Here is a 16391-nt window from a genome sequence, read left to right on the forward strand (position 1 = left end):
AGGAGGTATGGAAAGTAATGCCAAGGAGTTGTTGGGTATGGAAATATATTTTGCCTCTAACTGATAGGCAATCGGGACAGAATGAGATGCAGGGGATTTAACACACCACTGGTGTTCTAGGGGTTAGGACTTTTTTGAGTTGCTAGTCTTATGTTAGTGCGTAATGGCTGTTAAATGACATAATTGGCTCTACTGTTCTGGTCATGAGGTAGTGGGGCGGCAGGGTAGCCTAGTGGTTAGAGCATTGGACTAGTAACCGGAAGGTTACAAGTTCAAACCCCCGAGCTGACAAGGTACAAATCTGTCGTTCTGCCCTTGAACAGGCAGTTAACCCACTGTTCTTAGGTCATCATTGAAAATAAGAATTTGTTCTTAACTGACTTGCCTAGTTAAATAAAGGTAAAAAAAAAAATGAGTGGCTGGCTGTATTGGAGTGGCCATACCAACCAATATTATTGAGTTGAAGGTGGAGAGAGAGGGGAGAACAGAGTACGGGGAGGGAAGGAAGAGAGCGAGAGACACGGACAAAGAGGGATGGGTAAGAGAGGATGTGGTATGAGGGCATATTCACACCAGTGCAGCTGTTTCTATCACACCTCCTCCTGACACTTCTGTCTCTCTCCCCCCTCTTCTTTTTGCCCATTCATTCTCATCTCCTTTGTCTCTCGAGGTTCTTTCTTCTGTCTTATATCTCTCTCTTTTTGAACGTCCATCCATTTAGGTCCAGAGTCTGCTATGTTGATTTGTGATTGACAATCTCTGTTTACTCAATACTATTTTCTGCTATGTAAACAAATGTACTGATTAACCCTACAAATACTTACAAGGCCAGGCGGTAAACTGTTCTAGTAGCTAGTTATCTTAGATGATTTAATCTGTTGACATTGAGTAATATACACTACCGTTCAAAAGTTTGGGGTCACTTAGAAATGTCCTTGTTTTTGAAAGAAAATGACTTTTTTTGTCCATTAAAATAACATCAAATTGATCAGAAATACAGTGTAGACATTGTTAATGTTGTAAATGACTATTGTATCTGGAAACTGCTTTATATAATTTTTTATTATGGGCCTCGTACAGAGGCCTGTGTTCCAATGGCACGTTGTGTTAGGAAATCCAAGTTTATCATTTAAAAAGGCTAATTGACCCTTTAGCAATTATGTTAGCACATCTGAAAACTGTTGTATTGCTTCTTTAATCAGAACTGGGTTCGATTACAGGCTCAAAATGGCCAGAAACAAAGAACGTTCTTCTGAAACTCGTCAGTCTATTCTTGTTCTGAGAATTGAAGGCTATTCCATGCGAGAAATTTCCAAGAAACTGAAGATCTCGTACAACGCTGTGTACTACTCCCTTCACAGAACAGCACAAACTGGCCCTAACCAGAATAGAAAGAGGAGTGGGAGGCCCTGGTGCACAACTGAGCAAGAGGACAAGTACATTAGTGTCTAGTTTGAGAAACCGACGCCTCACAAGTCCTCAACTGGCAGCTTCATTAAATAGTACCCACAAAACACCAGTCTCAACGTCAACAGTGAAGAGGCGACTCCAGGATGGTGGCCTTCTAGGCAGAGTTGCAAAGAAAAAGACATATCTCAGACTGGCCAATAAAAATGGGAAAAAGAACACAGACACTGGACAGAGGAACTCTTACTAGAATGCCAGCGTCCCGGAGTCGCCTTTTCACCGTTGACGTTGAATTGTTGGGAAGGGCCCGTAAGTAAGCATTTCACTGTTAGTCTACACCTGTTGTTTGCGAAGCATGTGACAAATAACTTTTGATTTGATACGCCCCCCCGCACACATGATGGCAGTGAGCAGTACTAGGGCCTCACTGTGCTTCTCACACCTTCTCTCAGTTTTACCCACGTGACCTTGTGACCTTGACTCCTCTCTCTGTTTCTCAATCATCTTTCTTCGGTTAGTTTCGTTCATGTAATATTTGCCAACTTCCTCTTCTGAGTGACAGAGGTGATGAGCACAGGTCAAATAAAGTAAAGGGTGTCACTTCTTAATCGGACCCCTGACCTTGTTCTCCTCTGCCATGATCCATCCTTCTTTCTAACTTTCTTTCTCTTTTTGTGCCCCATTCCCCCCCCCCTCTTCTTCATCTCTCGTCTTTGATCTCTCGACGTGACTCTTGCAGACAGGTCGAACAGGAAATGGCTATGTTTCCTGAGGAAATTACACCCACTTCCTGTCTGTGTGCCTCCCGCTCCTTTTCTACTCAGGCGCCTCTGGGGACACCCTCTCGGAGCCAGGCCAGGGCCGTAGGACCCCAGAGAAGCTCTGACTCATTCAGTGTAATGAAGCCCAGCCTGATGAGAAGGCCAGATAAAAAGAGCACAAACACAGCTAGCTGCCTTTAGGGCTTTGCTCTATTTCAGGGCCATGCTGCCATAGTGGCACAGGGGACCAGACACAGGCTATTGTGCGGGTGTTTGGGGTGAAGAGTGACCTAAACTGACACAATGAATGAATGTTTGGTACTTAGAAATGCACCTACTTTGTTTTCATATGGGATGAAAGACTGGCTTCTATGATTGATAGATACTGTAGAACCCTCGTTCTCTGTTGCTTTTATTTTTACAGTATTATGACTCGCCAGTCACACAAGGGCAGTGGTGTCAAGTACTTAAGTAAAAATACTTTGAAGTACTACTTAAGTAGTTTTTTGGGGGTATTTACTTTACTATTTATATTTTTGCAACTTTTACTTCACCACATTCCTGAAGAAAATAATGTACTTTTACCATACATTTTCCCTGACACCCAAATGTACTCGCTACATTTTGACAGGAAAATGGTCCAATCCACACACTTATCAAGAGAACATCCTTGGTCCCTGGTGCTGCCTCTGATCTGGCGGATTCACTAAATCAAATCAAATCTTATTTGTCACATACAAATGATTAGCAGATGTTAATGCGAGTGTAGTGAAATGCTTGTGCTTCTAGTTCCGACAGTGCAGTAATATCTAACAAATAATCTAACAATTTCACAACTACCTAATACACACATCTAAAGGGGTGGAATAAAAATATGTACATATAAATATATGGATGAGCGATGGCCGTGCGGCATAGGCAAGATGCAGTAGATGGTATAGAATACGGTATTAACATATGAGATGAGTAATGTAGGATATGTAGACATTATTAAAGTGCCGTTATTTAAAGTGACTAGTGATACCTTTATTAAATCCATGTATTCAATTTATTTAAGTGGCCAGAGATTTGTCTGTATGTAGGCAGCAGTCTCTATGTTAGTGATGGCTGTTTAACAGTCTGATGGCCTTGATATAGAAGCTGTTTTTCAGTCTCTCGATGCACCTGTACTGACCTCGCCTTCTGGATGATAGCGGGGTGAACAGGCAGTGGCTCGGGTGTTGTTGTCCTTGATTATCTTTTTGGCCTTCCTGTAGTTGCTGTAGGTGTCCTGGAGGGCAGGTAGTTTGCCCCCCCCCCCGGTGATGCGTTGTGCAGACCTCACTACCCTCAGGAGAGCCTTGCAGTTGAGGGCAGGGCAGTTGCCGTACCAGGCGGTGAATCAGCCTGACAGGATGCTCTTAATTGTGCATCTGTAAAAGTTTGAGGGTTTTAGGTGACAAGCCACATTTGTTCAGCCTCCTGAGGTTGAAGAGGTGCTGCTTTCTTCACCACGCTGTTTGTGTGGGTGGACCACTTCAGTTTGTCAGTAATGTAATAACGCTGAGGAACTTTAAACTTTCTACCTTCTACACTACTTTCCTGTCGATGTGGATGGGGGGGATGCACAGGGGGACTGGACACAAATGCTTTGTTTGTAAATTATGTCTGAGTGTTGGAGCATGCCCCTGGCTATCCGTCAATAAAACATTACTTTTTTTAATGAATGGAAGGAATTTTTGATAAAGTATATTTCAAACCAAATACTTTTAGACTTTTACTCAAGTAGTATTTTACTGGGTGACTTTGACTTGTCATTTTCTATTATCTTTACTTTTACTCATGTTTGACAATTGAGTATTTTTCCCACCACTGCACAAGGGTCTGTCTAAGGCTTCATCCCTCTGAAGGGTTGTGCCAGTCGGATCTGTTGGCATTATCATAACTCCAGCTGTCTGTGATGCTCTACTCTTACTGGGTATTGGCAGGCACCATACAACTAGAATTTCTATGATCCTTCCTATTATGATTGGCTCACACAAACTCCTCTGACTGACAGTCCCTGCAATGGGACTGTCATTGAAGATGCTTGATTGACCGGTATCAGACCCTCCCACTGTGGTATGGACAGTGAAGAAGCTCACAGTGGGGTGAGGTCATCGTTTGTCCCCTCAGTGTCCTGCGTTCTTATTGGTTGTGTAAATGGTGACACGGTGGGTGTTTGTTTGCTCAAACGGTTACACAATGGGGATTGTGGTCTTGGTGCTAGAGCTGGTGTAACAGTGACTCAGTGGTTATTATTAAAACTCTCTCACAGTGACCTGCCTGGTGGAACTAAGAAATGCTGTAAAACAAAACATGTTGAATAACCATACAATATGAATGAGATTCAAGTGAAAAATGGAGATAGGAGTTGTAACAGGTGCTTTATAATACACACATACAGAGGCACATGTGCCTGATAGCTATCAATAGACTGATGCCAGCTGACACCTATTGAGTTATAATAACATGCTGAGTTATTGTTGGAATGTGACGAGGTGGAGGGGAGTGTGGGAGGAGTAGCACAGCTGCCTCCTCAGGAGCTCCAGGGCTCTCCTACTCTTCTGGGCCACATCCCAAAAATGGCCTGAATCAACTTCCCCTCCTTGTCTCCTTTCCTCACCAAGTCATGTCCCAATAGTCTGTAATAGATTCTCACCCTTTCCTCACTGTCAGAACAGCCCCATCCAGCCCTTTTCATGTGTCTCGACGAGAAGGGAAGGGGATGAGATGAGAAGGGGAAGAGACTGGTGTAGTCTGGTGCCATGCTGTGGAATGTTCAGTATGTCAGGAGAGGAGAGTAGAAGGGACCCTCCCACATAGACCCTCTCAGATTTAAGCTATAATATCCCAACACTGTCTGCAACAGCAGACTCCCCATGTTTGCACTGTAGTGGGGGATACTACTTCATGTGACAGCATTTCATAGTTCCACCAGGCAGCAGTGCATTCAGCCTCTGTGGTAGCCATGGTGATGTAACTGTACGGTTGGGTAAATGATGGGCTACTGCAGCGGTGTTACTTTACATGCCACCTCGTTCCCAGGCTAATTCCACATAGCATTGGGCAGAAGCGTGTGGTGAACAAGATTACTGTAAGTGCAGCCCAGGCATTGGTTGATTCAGGCTACTAACAGTGATGGTTATGTGTGGTGCTGAGGGGAAGGTGTGTGGGATTATTTCACCCTACTCTGCGTGTGTTTGTGCACATTTGTGCATTCCACTCAGTTTCCTGGTTTACTTACTTGACTGGCCACTCTTCATATCCTGCTTCCTCTCTAGGTTTCTTCCTAGGTTCTGGCCTTTCTAGGGAGTTTTTCCTAGCCACTGTGCTTCTACACCTGCATTGCATGGTGGTTGGGGTTTTAGGCTGGGTTTCTGTACAGAACTTTGTGACATCAGCTGATGTAAGAAGGGCTTTATAAATACATTTGATTGACTTACCTCTACACATGACTGAATGTCCACATGTTCTCTCCTCCTCCAACTCCATTTTTCCATCTCTCTCCTTCTTGACCTCTAAAGCCTCTTTGAACTCATACCAGCAACACCAATTCTCCTTACAAGACAATGTGCTATTTTAGTCTCTGTCACTTACCTAACCTCACTCTCAAACCCAACACACATTTGCTACTATCGCGCCTCACGTCATCTAGATACGCTGCACTCTTTCTACACTGCACTCTTTCTACACTGCACTCTTTCTACACTGCACTCTTTCTACACTGCACTCTTTCTACACTGCACTCTTTCTACACTGCACTCTTTCTACACTGTACTCTTTCTACACTGTACTCTTTCTACACTGTACTCTTTCTACACTGCACTCTTTCTACACTGCACTCTTTCTACACTGCACTCTTTCTACACTGTACTCTTTCTACACTGTACTCTTTCTACACTGTACTCTTTCTACACTGCACTCTTTCTACACTGCACTCTTTCTACACTGCACTCTTTCTACACTGTACTCTTTCTACACTGTACTCTTTCTACACTGTACTCTTTCTACACTGCACTCTTTCTACACTGTACTCTTTCTACACTGTACTCTTTCTACACTGCACTCTTTCTACACTGCACTCTTTCTACACTGTACTCTTTCTACACTGCACTCTTTCTACACTGCACTCTTTCTACACTGCACTCTTTCTACAATTTGTTTTGACACTTTCACAGGCCCACACCCACCCGCTCACATCCTTATTCACACACAGGCCTTTATAAGATCTTCTCAGTAGTGATTTGACTCAGGGCTGGACAATGGTGCTGCTGTGACTGTCAGGGTGTTTCCCGGTGGCTTCTAGGAGCCTGACTTACTATGGCCTGGAGGATGAATGCATGGCGGGGGTCCACTCCTGTGACTTAAGGGCAATTGCACAGTAATGGAATTATGCTGAGAGACTCCTTTTTCACTTAAAAATGTATGCCAAACAAAAACAATTGATTTCAAATTTGAATAAACCATACAGCTCTATGCACAATGACTACTTTGAACAATTCACACAATAAAACATTCATGCAGATACAAAGTTTGGTAACAGAATTACAGTAAAATCTCCCTTAGTTGTGTTATTTTACCAAACTTTGTATCTGCACAGTTTTTCCTCTAAATGTGTTTTTGCACAATTTTATGTGTAAACTGTTAAAAGCAGTCCTTGTGCGTTGAGTTGTACGGTTGGTTAAGCTTTGAAATCAATGTTTCTTGATAGCCCTAGCCCCTACCCCTTCTGTGTTTGGAGATCTGATGTTGTGTTTGGTATGTGTAAGCAAAATGGTAATCTGGCTCTACTTTCGAAATGGGTTTAGGTTCTGAGCTTCTGCCAGATTGCTTAGACTACATCAATTCAAATCAGATTTTATTGGTCACATACACACATTTATCAGATGTTATTGCGGTTGTAGCGTATTCCATTCCTACAGTCTACAGCTGAAGGTGTAACCTAGGGTCTAAGGGTAGAGTTCAAGGGTTGGGGTTGTTCCTGGACAGGCCTAGCTGTCACTGACTGTCATGAGTTCTCCCTCAGGGCATTATTGGCTCAGGCTTAGTTAAACTTTGTTGAATGCTCAGCTGTAAACTGGGTTTTGGCAAGGCATGTCCAACTGTTTCCCCTGGGTTAAAATATTTATCCCTCTCTCTAACTCCCTCCAAGCTACGATCCCAAATCTAAATGTTTCAGAGGAGCCTGGAGGAAGAGGAATTTGTGATTTGCAGAAAGCACCTTGATTCTACTTAATTAGTCAAACACTCCAGGATTTTAATGGCACTAGATATTTAGCCATTCTCCAAAAATTGATTGGAGAATTCAAATTGGCCCCTATATTTTCTTGCAGTCAATTGCGTCAGTAATGACCTGTCGTGATAAGCAAGCAAAGGCCCTAACCAGAGTTTACCCCCCCCTCCCTAACCAGAGTTTACCCCCCTCCCTAACCATAGTTTACCCCCTTCCTAACCATAGTTTACCCCCCTTCCTAACCAGAGTTTACCCCCCCCCCTAACCAGAGTTTACCCCCCTCCCTAACCAGAGTTTACCCCCCTCCCTAACCAGAGTTTACCCCCCCCCTCCCTAACCAGAGTTTACCCCCTCCCTAACCAGAGTTTACCCCCCCCCTACCCTACCCAGTGTAAATACAATGTAATTGTCACATACACAGGATAGGTGCCCCTCCCCCTTAAAGAAGCTCTTACCATATACTCTATCCGAAGACTAATCGTAGTAGACTCCCCCCAACTCCTTGCTTTGGACCTTGGCATATCTGATTCGAATCAGTTCTTTTTCCTGAAATTTCAACAGCCTATTTCAAGCCACATTTCAAACCACCTTCATTCTTGTCTGAACAGTCAAATCTGATTTATTTGCCCTCAAGTGGTTTTTATATTGTTATTTGGCATATCTTGACAGTTTGACAAAGAACATGTCAACTAACTAGCTTGTTAATTGTTTACAAATAAATTAAAGAATGTGCTAGAAAGTTAACAGCTAACCAGCTAGTTAGTTGACTGCTGTGGCCAGCCAAAAAGGACTTGTTTTGAAAGCTGGACCGTCTTATCCTTTGAGGGCTTAAGTGTTCTTACACTATGATTCTGAACACTCAAAGCAACTGGGAAACATCCATGGCAGGCATTGTTGTCACCTTGACTTGCTACATAACTTCTGAGTGATAGGAACCACGAGCACCACCACCAATCAGAGTACACCCACAGATAGAACAATGAGACAGGTATTTCAGCAGATGTATAAATGTGAAGCATCCACTTCACTACCAATTATGGCAGGGAGAGGAAGCCCAGTGGCCGGCAGTGGGAGAAGGTGGAAGAGATGGATTTTGGCTGACATTCTGCACATTTTCTCATTGATTAAACCTTTGATTTCAATAGTTTTCTGTTCCCGAAACTATAATCTCTTGCAAACAGTGGACTAAGTTTTCTAGACTTTACCCTTTGCCAATGTCGCCAAAAAATTGCATTGTTTAGAACAAGTGAAAAGGTGAATTGAGTTATTGCACATGCACACTTCAGACTAGGCGTTCCGTAACGGAAATATGCAAATGTATGCTAGAACAAGCTAATAAGATCTTGCTAGCTTGTGCTTGGCTCTGCCCACCTCCTTGCTTGTTCTGCCCACTATGACTCATTTGTTTCCATTTGAAATGACAGGCTGTGGTCTATCTTGGTTTAGTTATAAATATCTTTGCTACACCACTGCCACACACCAGTGGTTACTATGACAACTAGCTTGGCCATGTCAGCAAATGACTGCTGTCTGAACACGCATCTGATTTGGTCACTTGTAACTTGCTGTTTGGACAGTCAGTATTCTAAAATGGATTTGAGCATTAAGGCCTGCAGTGTGAACAAGGCTTTAGTAGTGTGATTATGGGGTCCTATAGACTAGGCCAGGGGGGCGGCAACACCTGTTCCTGGAGGGCCGCAGGTACTACAGGATTTTGTCCCAACTAGGCACCACACCTGACCAACAGACCTAATTGATCAGTTCAGTGATTGTCTAAAATCAACACACCTGGTATTCCAGGTCAGTTAAACTAAAACATGACCAGGGTTGTCTAACCCTGGGCTAGCCTATATATATTTCCTCCCTCATCTTCTTGTGGGTGAGGCCGAGGTCGGTGTGGGTTGACTTTCGTAGTGTCACTCAGCAGGTTGTGATGGTGTCAGATGATGTAATGTCCTCTCTCTCTCTTTTCTGTCTCCTCATGGTGCCAAAAATCCGCATTGCAATAAATTGTCTGAATTGATGTGATAACAATAAATATAACTATAAGTTTTTATAATATTAATGTGCACCACAGTTTTTAAAAATCCTTTAAACTAGTACTACTAGTTTGATGGTTGTAGCCATCAATTGTCCCATTAACAATCACCCACGTTAGCAAACTTATTTCATTTCAAACTTCACATTTCTCTGGTATAGGCTACTTATTGTGATGAACCATATCAGAAAAATGTCGGCAATAAGTGATTGGTATGGTCGGCGTCCGTTAATTTTCGGTTTATTTACCCAATCATGTTGTCTCTAGTGGGGAGCGTTTGGGGCTCAGTGGTCTAACTGTGTCTCTGTCTCTAGTGGGGAGCATTTGGGGTTCAGTGGTCTAACTGTGTCTCTGTCTGTAGGGGGGAGCGTTTGGGGCTCAGTGGTCTAACTGTGTCTCTGTCTGTAGGGGGAGCGTTTGGGGCTCAGTGGTCTAACTGTGTCTCTGTCTGTAGGGGGAGCGTTTGGGGCTCAGTGGTCTAACTGTGTTTCTGTCTGTAGGGGAGCGTTTGGGGCTCAGTGGTCTAGCTGTGTCTCTGTCTGTAGGGGGAGCGTTTGGGGCTCAGTGGTCTAACTGTGTCTCTGTCTGTAGGGGGAGCGTTTGGGGCTCAGTGGTCTAACTGTGTCTCTGTCTGTAGGGGGGAGCGTTTGGGGCTCAGTGGTCTAACTGTGTCTCTGTCTGTAGGGGGGAGCGTTTGGGGCTCAGTGGTCTAACTGTGTCTCTGTCTGTAGGGGGGAGCGTTTGGGGCTCAGTGGTCTAACTGTGTCTCTGTCTGTAGGGGGGAGCGTTTGGGGCTCAGTGGTCTAACCCAGCCATGAGCATCATCGGGGCCGAGGATGAGGACTTTGAGAATGATCTGGACCCCGTGAGTAACTTCCTGGTGACAATGAACTGTAGCGAACAATAGACTGATGAATGATCATATCTGTTCTGACCTTTCTCTCTAACCCTCTCACATACTCTATTCTCTACCCTTCTCCTCCTCATTCTCTGTCTCTCTAATCTGTCCCCCTCACATACTCCATTCTCTACCCTTCTCATTCTCAGTCTCTCTAATCTGTCCCCCTCACATACTCCATTCTCTACCCTTCTCCTCATTCTCAGTCTCTCTAATCTGTCCCCCTCACATACTCTATTCTCTACCCTTCTCCTCATTCTCAGTCTCTCTAATCTGTCCCTCTCACATACTCCATTCTCTACCCTTCTCCTCCTCATTCTCTGTCTCTCTAATCTGTCCCCCTCACATACTCCATTCTCTACCCTTCTCCTCCTCATTCCCAGTCGCTCTAATCTGTCCCCCTCACATACTCCATTCTCTACCCTTCTCCTCCTCATTCCCAGTCGCTCTAATCTGTCCCCCTCACATACTCCATTCTCTACCCTTCTCCTCCTCATTCTCTCTCTCTAATCTGTCCCACTCACATACTCCATTCTCTACCCTTCTCCTCCTCATTCTCTCTCTCTAATCTGTCCCACTCACATACTCCATTCTCTACCCTTCTCCTCCTAATTCTCTGTCTCTCTAATCTGTCCCCCTCACATACTCCATTCTCTACCCTTCTCCTCCTCATTCTCTGTCTCTCTAATCTGTCCCCCTCACATACTCCATTCTCTACCCTTCTCCTCCTAATTCTCTGTCTCTCTAATCTGTCTCCCTCACATACTCCATTCTCTACCCTTCTCCTCCTCATTCTCTGTCTCTCTAATCTGTCTCCCTCACATACTCTATTCTCTACCCTTCTCCTCCTAATTCTCTGTCTCTCTAATCTGTCTCCCTCACATACTCCATTCTCTACCCTTCTCCTCCTCATTCTCTGTCTCTCTAATCTGTCTCCCTCACATACTCCATTCTCTACCCTTCTCCTCCTCATTCTATGTCTCTCTAATCTGTCCCCCTCACATACTCCATTCTCTACCCTTCTCCTCCTCATTCTCTGTCTCTCTAATCTGTCCCCCTCACATACTCCATTCTCTACCCTTCTCCTCCTAATTCTCTGTCTCTCTAATCTGTCCCCCTCACATACTCTATTCTCTACCCTTCTCCTCCTCATTCTCTGTCTCTCTAATCTGTCCCCCTCACATACTCCATTCTCTACCCTTCTCCTCCTCATTCCCTGTCTATCTAATACTCCATACTCCATTCTCTACCCTTCTCCTCCTAATTCTCTGTCTCTCTAATCTGTCCCACTCACATACTCCATTCTCTACCCTTCTCCTCCTAATTCTCTGTCTCTCTAATCTGTCCCCCTCACATACTCCATTCTCTACCCTTCTCCTCATTCTCTGTCTCTCTAATCTGTCCCCCTCACATACTCCATTCTCTACCCTTCTCCTCCTAATTCTCTGTCTCTCTAATCTGTCCCCCTCACATACTCCATTCTCTACCCTTCTCCTCCTCATTCTCTGTCTCTCTAATCTGTCCCCCTCACATACTCCATTCTCTACCCATCATTTTCTGTCCACCAATGTCCTCTATCTAATCTGTCATTCACTCTGTACCTTCTCCTTCTTCCCTCCTCTATTCCTCACCTCTCCCTTAGTATATCTAATGTTTCTAACCCCCCCCCCCCCTCTCTCTCTCTGTCCATCCCAGACGGTGGATGACCACAGCAGTCACTTCACCAGTATAGAACTAGTGAAGAGTCGGCCAACCCACCTGCTGGTCTTCCTTCAGCACGTTATCCTGCAGTTCGACTGCTCCTCCTTGGTGAGAACTACTGTGTGTGTGTGTGTGTGTGTGGTGATGTATTGTCTGGTGTGTGGGTGTTTATGTCCATGTTAGTGTGTGATGAGTGTCTGTCTGCTCCATGTGTAGCTCTGTTTCTGTGCATCTCTAGTGATATTAAGCATGCCTCTATCTCCCTTTTATTCTGCATGCAGACACCGTGATCCACCCAGGTACTGTTACCCCTTCACAGCCCAGACAGGCTCCCTCTCCTCACCCCTCTCCCAAACCCCCTACCTGTCCCTGTAGCTAGTGATGCACCTGTATTTTAATACACACCAGACTGTCTATCCTCCACAATGTGCTGTAGAAAGTCTGCATACGGCCGCGCAAATGACCTAAAAGTGTTATAGAAAATGGTTTGTGTGTCTGGTACTTACATCTTTTAGCTCCCTTCCTCATTTTTATCTTTCTTGTTCTCTCTCCCTCCCAGTTGTGTTACCTCCATGCTGACCTCTTCAAGAACCTCAGTACCAAAGAGACCAAGAAGCAGTTTGTGGAGTTCTACAACAGCTTCCTGGACAAGAGCGCTGTAAGTGCAAGAAACACAGGGAGCTAGGAAGCGAGTGTAGAGCCCAGAGCCAGAATGGCACGTCACTGTTCTGTACCGTACTTCCTCTGCTTTCTTGGTACTGGCCGTTTGTCCAGCTGTACCCTCTGTACCCCTCTTCCTCTCGCCCTGTGTGTGTGTGTGTCTCTCCCTCTACTCAGTGTGTCACACTTTCTCACGCTGACAAACGACTTCCTGTTCAGGTCGTGGGAATGACCTTTGTTTTACACTCCCTCTCTATTCTAAAAGGATACGTTTAGTGAAATTTCATTGGAACATTCAGAGGTAGAGAGAGACTCATGGAGTATATATTGTACTTTTGTTTTCAAATTTTCCTCTTGCCTGCATTTTGTTTTATTGGTATTCAAGTGACATCTGGTGGTGACTGTGGTGTACTGCATTGTTTGAGATTTCTATACTTTATTTATTTTATTTATTTCACCTTTATTTAACTAGGTAGGCTAGTTTAGAACAAGTTCTCATTTGCAACTGCGACCTGGCCAAGATAAAGCAAAGCAGTTCGACACATACAACAACACAGAGTTACACATGGAGTAAACAAACATACAATCAATAATACAATAGAAAAATCTATATACAGCATGTGCAAATGAGGTAGGATAAGAGAGGTAAGGCAATGAATAGGCCCTGGTGGCAAAGTAATTACAATATAGCAGTTAAACACTGGAATGGTAGGATGTGCAGAAGATGAATGGGCAAGTTGAGATACTGGGGTGTAAAGGAGCCAGATAAATGAATACAGTATGGGGATGGGGAAGATTGGATGGGCTATGTACAGGTGCAGGGATCTGTGAGCTGCTCTGACAGCTGGTGCTTAAAGCTAGTGAGGGAGGTAAGAGTCTCCAGCGTCAGAGATTTTTGCAGTTCGTTCCAGTCATTGGCAGCAGAGAACTGGAAGGCGAGGCGGCCAAAGGAAGAATTGGCTTTGGGGGTGACCGGTGAGATATACCTGCAGGAGCACGTGCTACGGGTGGGTGCTGCTATGGTGACCAGTGAGCTGAGATTAGTTGGGGCTTTACCTAGCAGAGACTTGTAGATGACCTGGAGCCAGTGGGTTTGGCGACGAGTATGAAGCGAGGGCCAGCCAATAAAATCATACAGGTCGCAGTGGTGGGTAGTATATGGGGCTTTCGTGACAAAACGGATGGCACTGTGATAGACTGCATACAACTTGTTGAATAGAGTTGGAGGCTATTTTGTAAATGACATCGCCGAAGTTGAGGATCGGTAGGATAGTCAGTTTTACAAGGGTATGTTTGGCAGCATGAGTGAAGGATGCTTTGTTGCGAAATAGGAAGCCAATTCTAGATTTAATTTTGGATTGGAGATGTTTGATGTGAGTCTGGAAGGAGAGTTTACAGTCTAACCAGACATCTAGGTATTTGTAGTTGTCCACATATTCTAGGTCAGAACCGTCCAGAGTAGTGATGCTGGACGGGCGGGCAGGTTCAGGCAGCGATCGGTTGAAGAGCATGCAATTAGTTTTACTTGTATTTAAGAGCAGTTGGAGGCCACGGAAGGAGAGTTGTATGGCATTGAAGCTCATTTGGAGGTTAGTTAACACTATAACACTCTGTATACAGAGAAGAGAGTCGGCCCAAGAATTGAACCTTGTGGCACCCCCATAGAGACTGCCAGAGGTCCGGACAACAGGCCCTCCGATTTGACATACTGAACTCTATCGGATAAGTAGTTGGTAAACCAGGCGAGGCAATCATTGAGAAACCAAGGCTGTTGAGTCTGCCAATAAGAATGTTGTGATTGACAGAGTCAAAAGCCTTAGCCAGGTCGATGAATATGGCTGCACAGTAATGTCTCTTATCGATGGTGGTTATGATATCGTTTAGGACCTTGAGCGTGGCTAAGGTGCACCCATGACCAGCTCTGAAACCAGATTGCATAGTGGAGAAGGTATGGTGAGATTCGAAATGGTCGGTAATCTGTTTGTTAACTTGGCTTTCAAAGACTGATGGCTTGGGTGTTAAGCATGTCCCAGTTTAGATCACCTAGCAGCATGAGCTCAGAAAGATAGATGCGGGGCAATCAATTCACATATGGTGTCCAGGGCACAGCTGGGGGCAAAAGGTGGTCTATAGCAAGCGGCAACGGTGAGAGACTTGTTTCTGGAAAGGTGAATGTTTAGAAGTAGAAACTCGAGTTGTTTTGGTACAGACCTGGATAGTAAGACAGAACTCTGCAGGCTATATCTGCAGTAGATTGCAACACTGCCCCCTTTAGCAGTTCGATCTTGGCGGAAAATGTTATAGTTAGGGATGGACATTTCAGGGGTTTTGGTGGTTTTCCTAAGCCAGGATTCAGCCACGGCTAAGACATCGGGGTTGGCAGAGTGTGCTAAAGCAGCGAATAAAGAAAATTTAGGGAGGAGGCTTCTAATGTTAATATGCATGAAACCAAGGCTTTTACAGTTCCAGAAGTCAACAAATGAGAGCACCTGGGGAGTAGGAGTGGAGCTAGGCACTGCAGGTCCTGGATTAACCTCTACATCACCAGAGGAACAGAGGAGAACATACAAATGTTGTTGTAGAAGTCAGTGTAATGCATATTATTATTATGTCAAATTAAAATGTTCTCTCCCTCCTCCTCTTCAACCCACACAGATTCTCAGAGTGCAAATCCCTCACAATGTATCGTTTGAGTTGGGTAAGCCCTCCTACGATCGTTCTCTTATGATTTTAGATCATGCAGCCACCACTGGTCTACTCAGCATTATCTGGATAAAGCATGGTGTGTATGTAATCTCTCTCTCAGACCGTACCAGACCAGACCTGCTCAGTGAGGAGCAGCAGAGGAAGTTTGTCCAGGATGTCCAGTTGGCTCAAGCCCCAGAGGTGCTGCGACAGCTGGAAGACTTTAGGTGACACACCCACATCCATTGAACCAGCAGTGACCTGGTCAAAACCTATTGACTCATCAGTGATAACATTGGCTTAAAATAGTCTCTGCCCTAAACACAAACTCTCTTGTTGCTCCCCATACACACGTGTGTACCAACTAGCCCTCAGTGATAATGTCAGACTGATGACAGTTATACAGTGTGAGATGTAAATACTTAAAGGGATACTTCCTGCTGTGCCTCCCTCCCAGGCAGAAGAGGATGATGGGTATGACCCCTAACGCGGCAGAGCTGCTGGAGGTGGAGTCTCACTACCCCACCGATCGTATCCCCATGGAGATGAAGGAGAAGGCCGTGGCAGAGACCCTGCTGGACAAAATGTCTGAGATCCAGTGAGTAGACTGCTGGGGTGCATTATTGACTGTCATAATGCAGTACTACATAACGTATAGCTTTTATGTAACTTCATAGATAAAGGTACAGTCTAATTAGCTAAGTTAAACCTCTCATGGCTTCGTTTGGGGGCAAGTTTAATTTGAATTCAATTAAATGTTGTGTAGTATCATCATGACATCACAGGCCTCTAGACATCACAGTTCCAGTCCCTCAGCGGACATTTCTAGAATATGGTGCAGAAATACACACATTGACACAACCAGTTCAACACACAGGGACCACTAGGGGGATAGATGGATGATTAAAGACATGGAGGAGAGAGAGGGATTTGGGGAGAAAAGAAAGAGGGACAACAGTGATTGGAACAGAGGGGGTGAAAGGGAGG

At 44.7% G+C, this 16391-nt stretch overlaps 1 protein-coding gene across 4 annotated transcripts in view; it reads left to right on the forward strand.

Moving 5' to 3' along the window:
* The window catches only part of LOC115142104 (rho guanine nucleotide exchange factor 1-like), a 74942-nt gene that overhangs the window by 9203 nt on the left and 49348 nt on the right, over nucleotides 1–16391 (forward strand). For all 4 annotated transcript variants that reach the window (XM_065027930.1, XM_065027931.1, XM_065027933.1 and 1 more), the window contains exons 2-7: nucleotides 10239–10325; nucleotides 12054–12167; nucleotides 12619–12717; nucleotides 15375–15417; nucleotides 15526–15631; nucleotides 15862–16002. In XM_065027930.1, the coding sequence (XP_064884002.1) occupies nucleotides 10275–10325; nucleotides 12054–12167; nucleotides 12619–12717; nucleotides 15375–15417; nucleotides 15526–15631; nucleotides 15862–16002 (554 nt within the window). In that variant the 5' untranslated portion in view covers nucleotides 10239–10274. The remainder of the gene's footprint in view (nucleotides 1–10238; nucleotides 10326–12053; nucleotides 12168–12618; nucleotides 12718–15374; nucleotides 15418–15525; nucleotides 15632–15861; nucleotides 16003–16391) is intronic.

Source organism: Oncorhynchus nerka, linkage group LG14, assembly GCF_034236695.1.
Source record: "Oncorhynchus nerka isolate Pitt River linkage group LG14, Oner_Uvic_2.0, whole genome shotgun sequence".
Taxonomy (NCBI): domain Eukaryota; kingdom Metazoa; phylum Chordata; class Actinopteri; order Salmoniformes; family Salmonidae; genus Oncorhynchus; species Oncorhynchus nerka.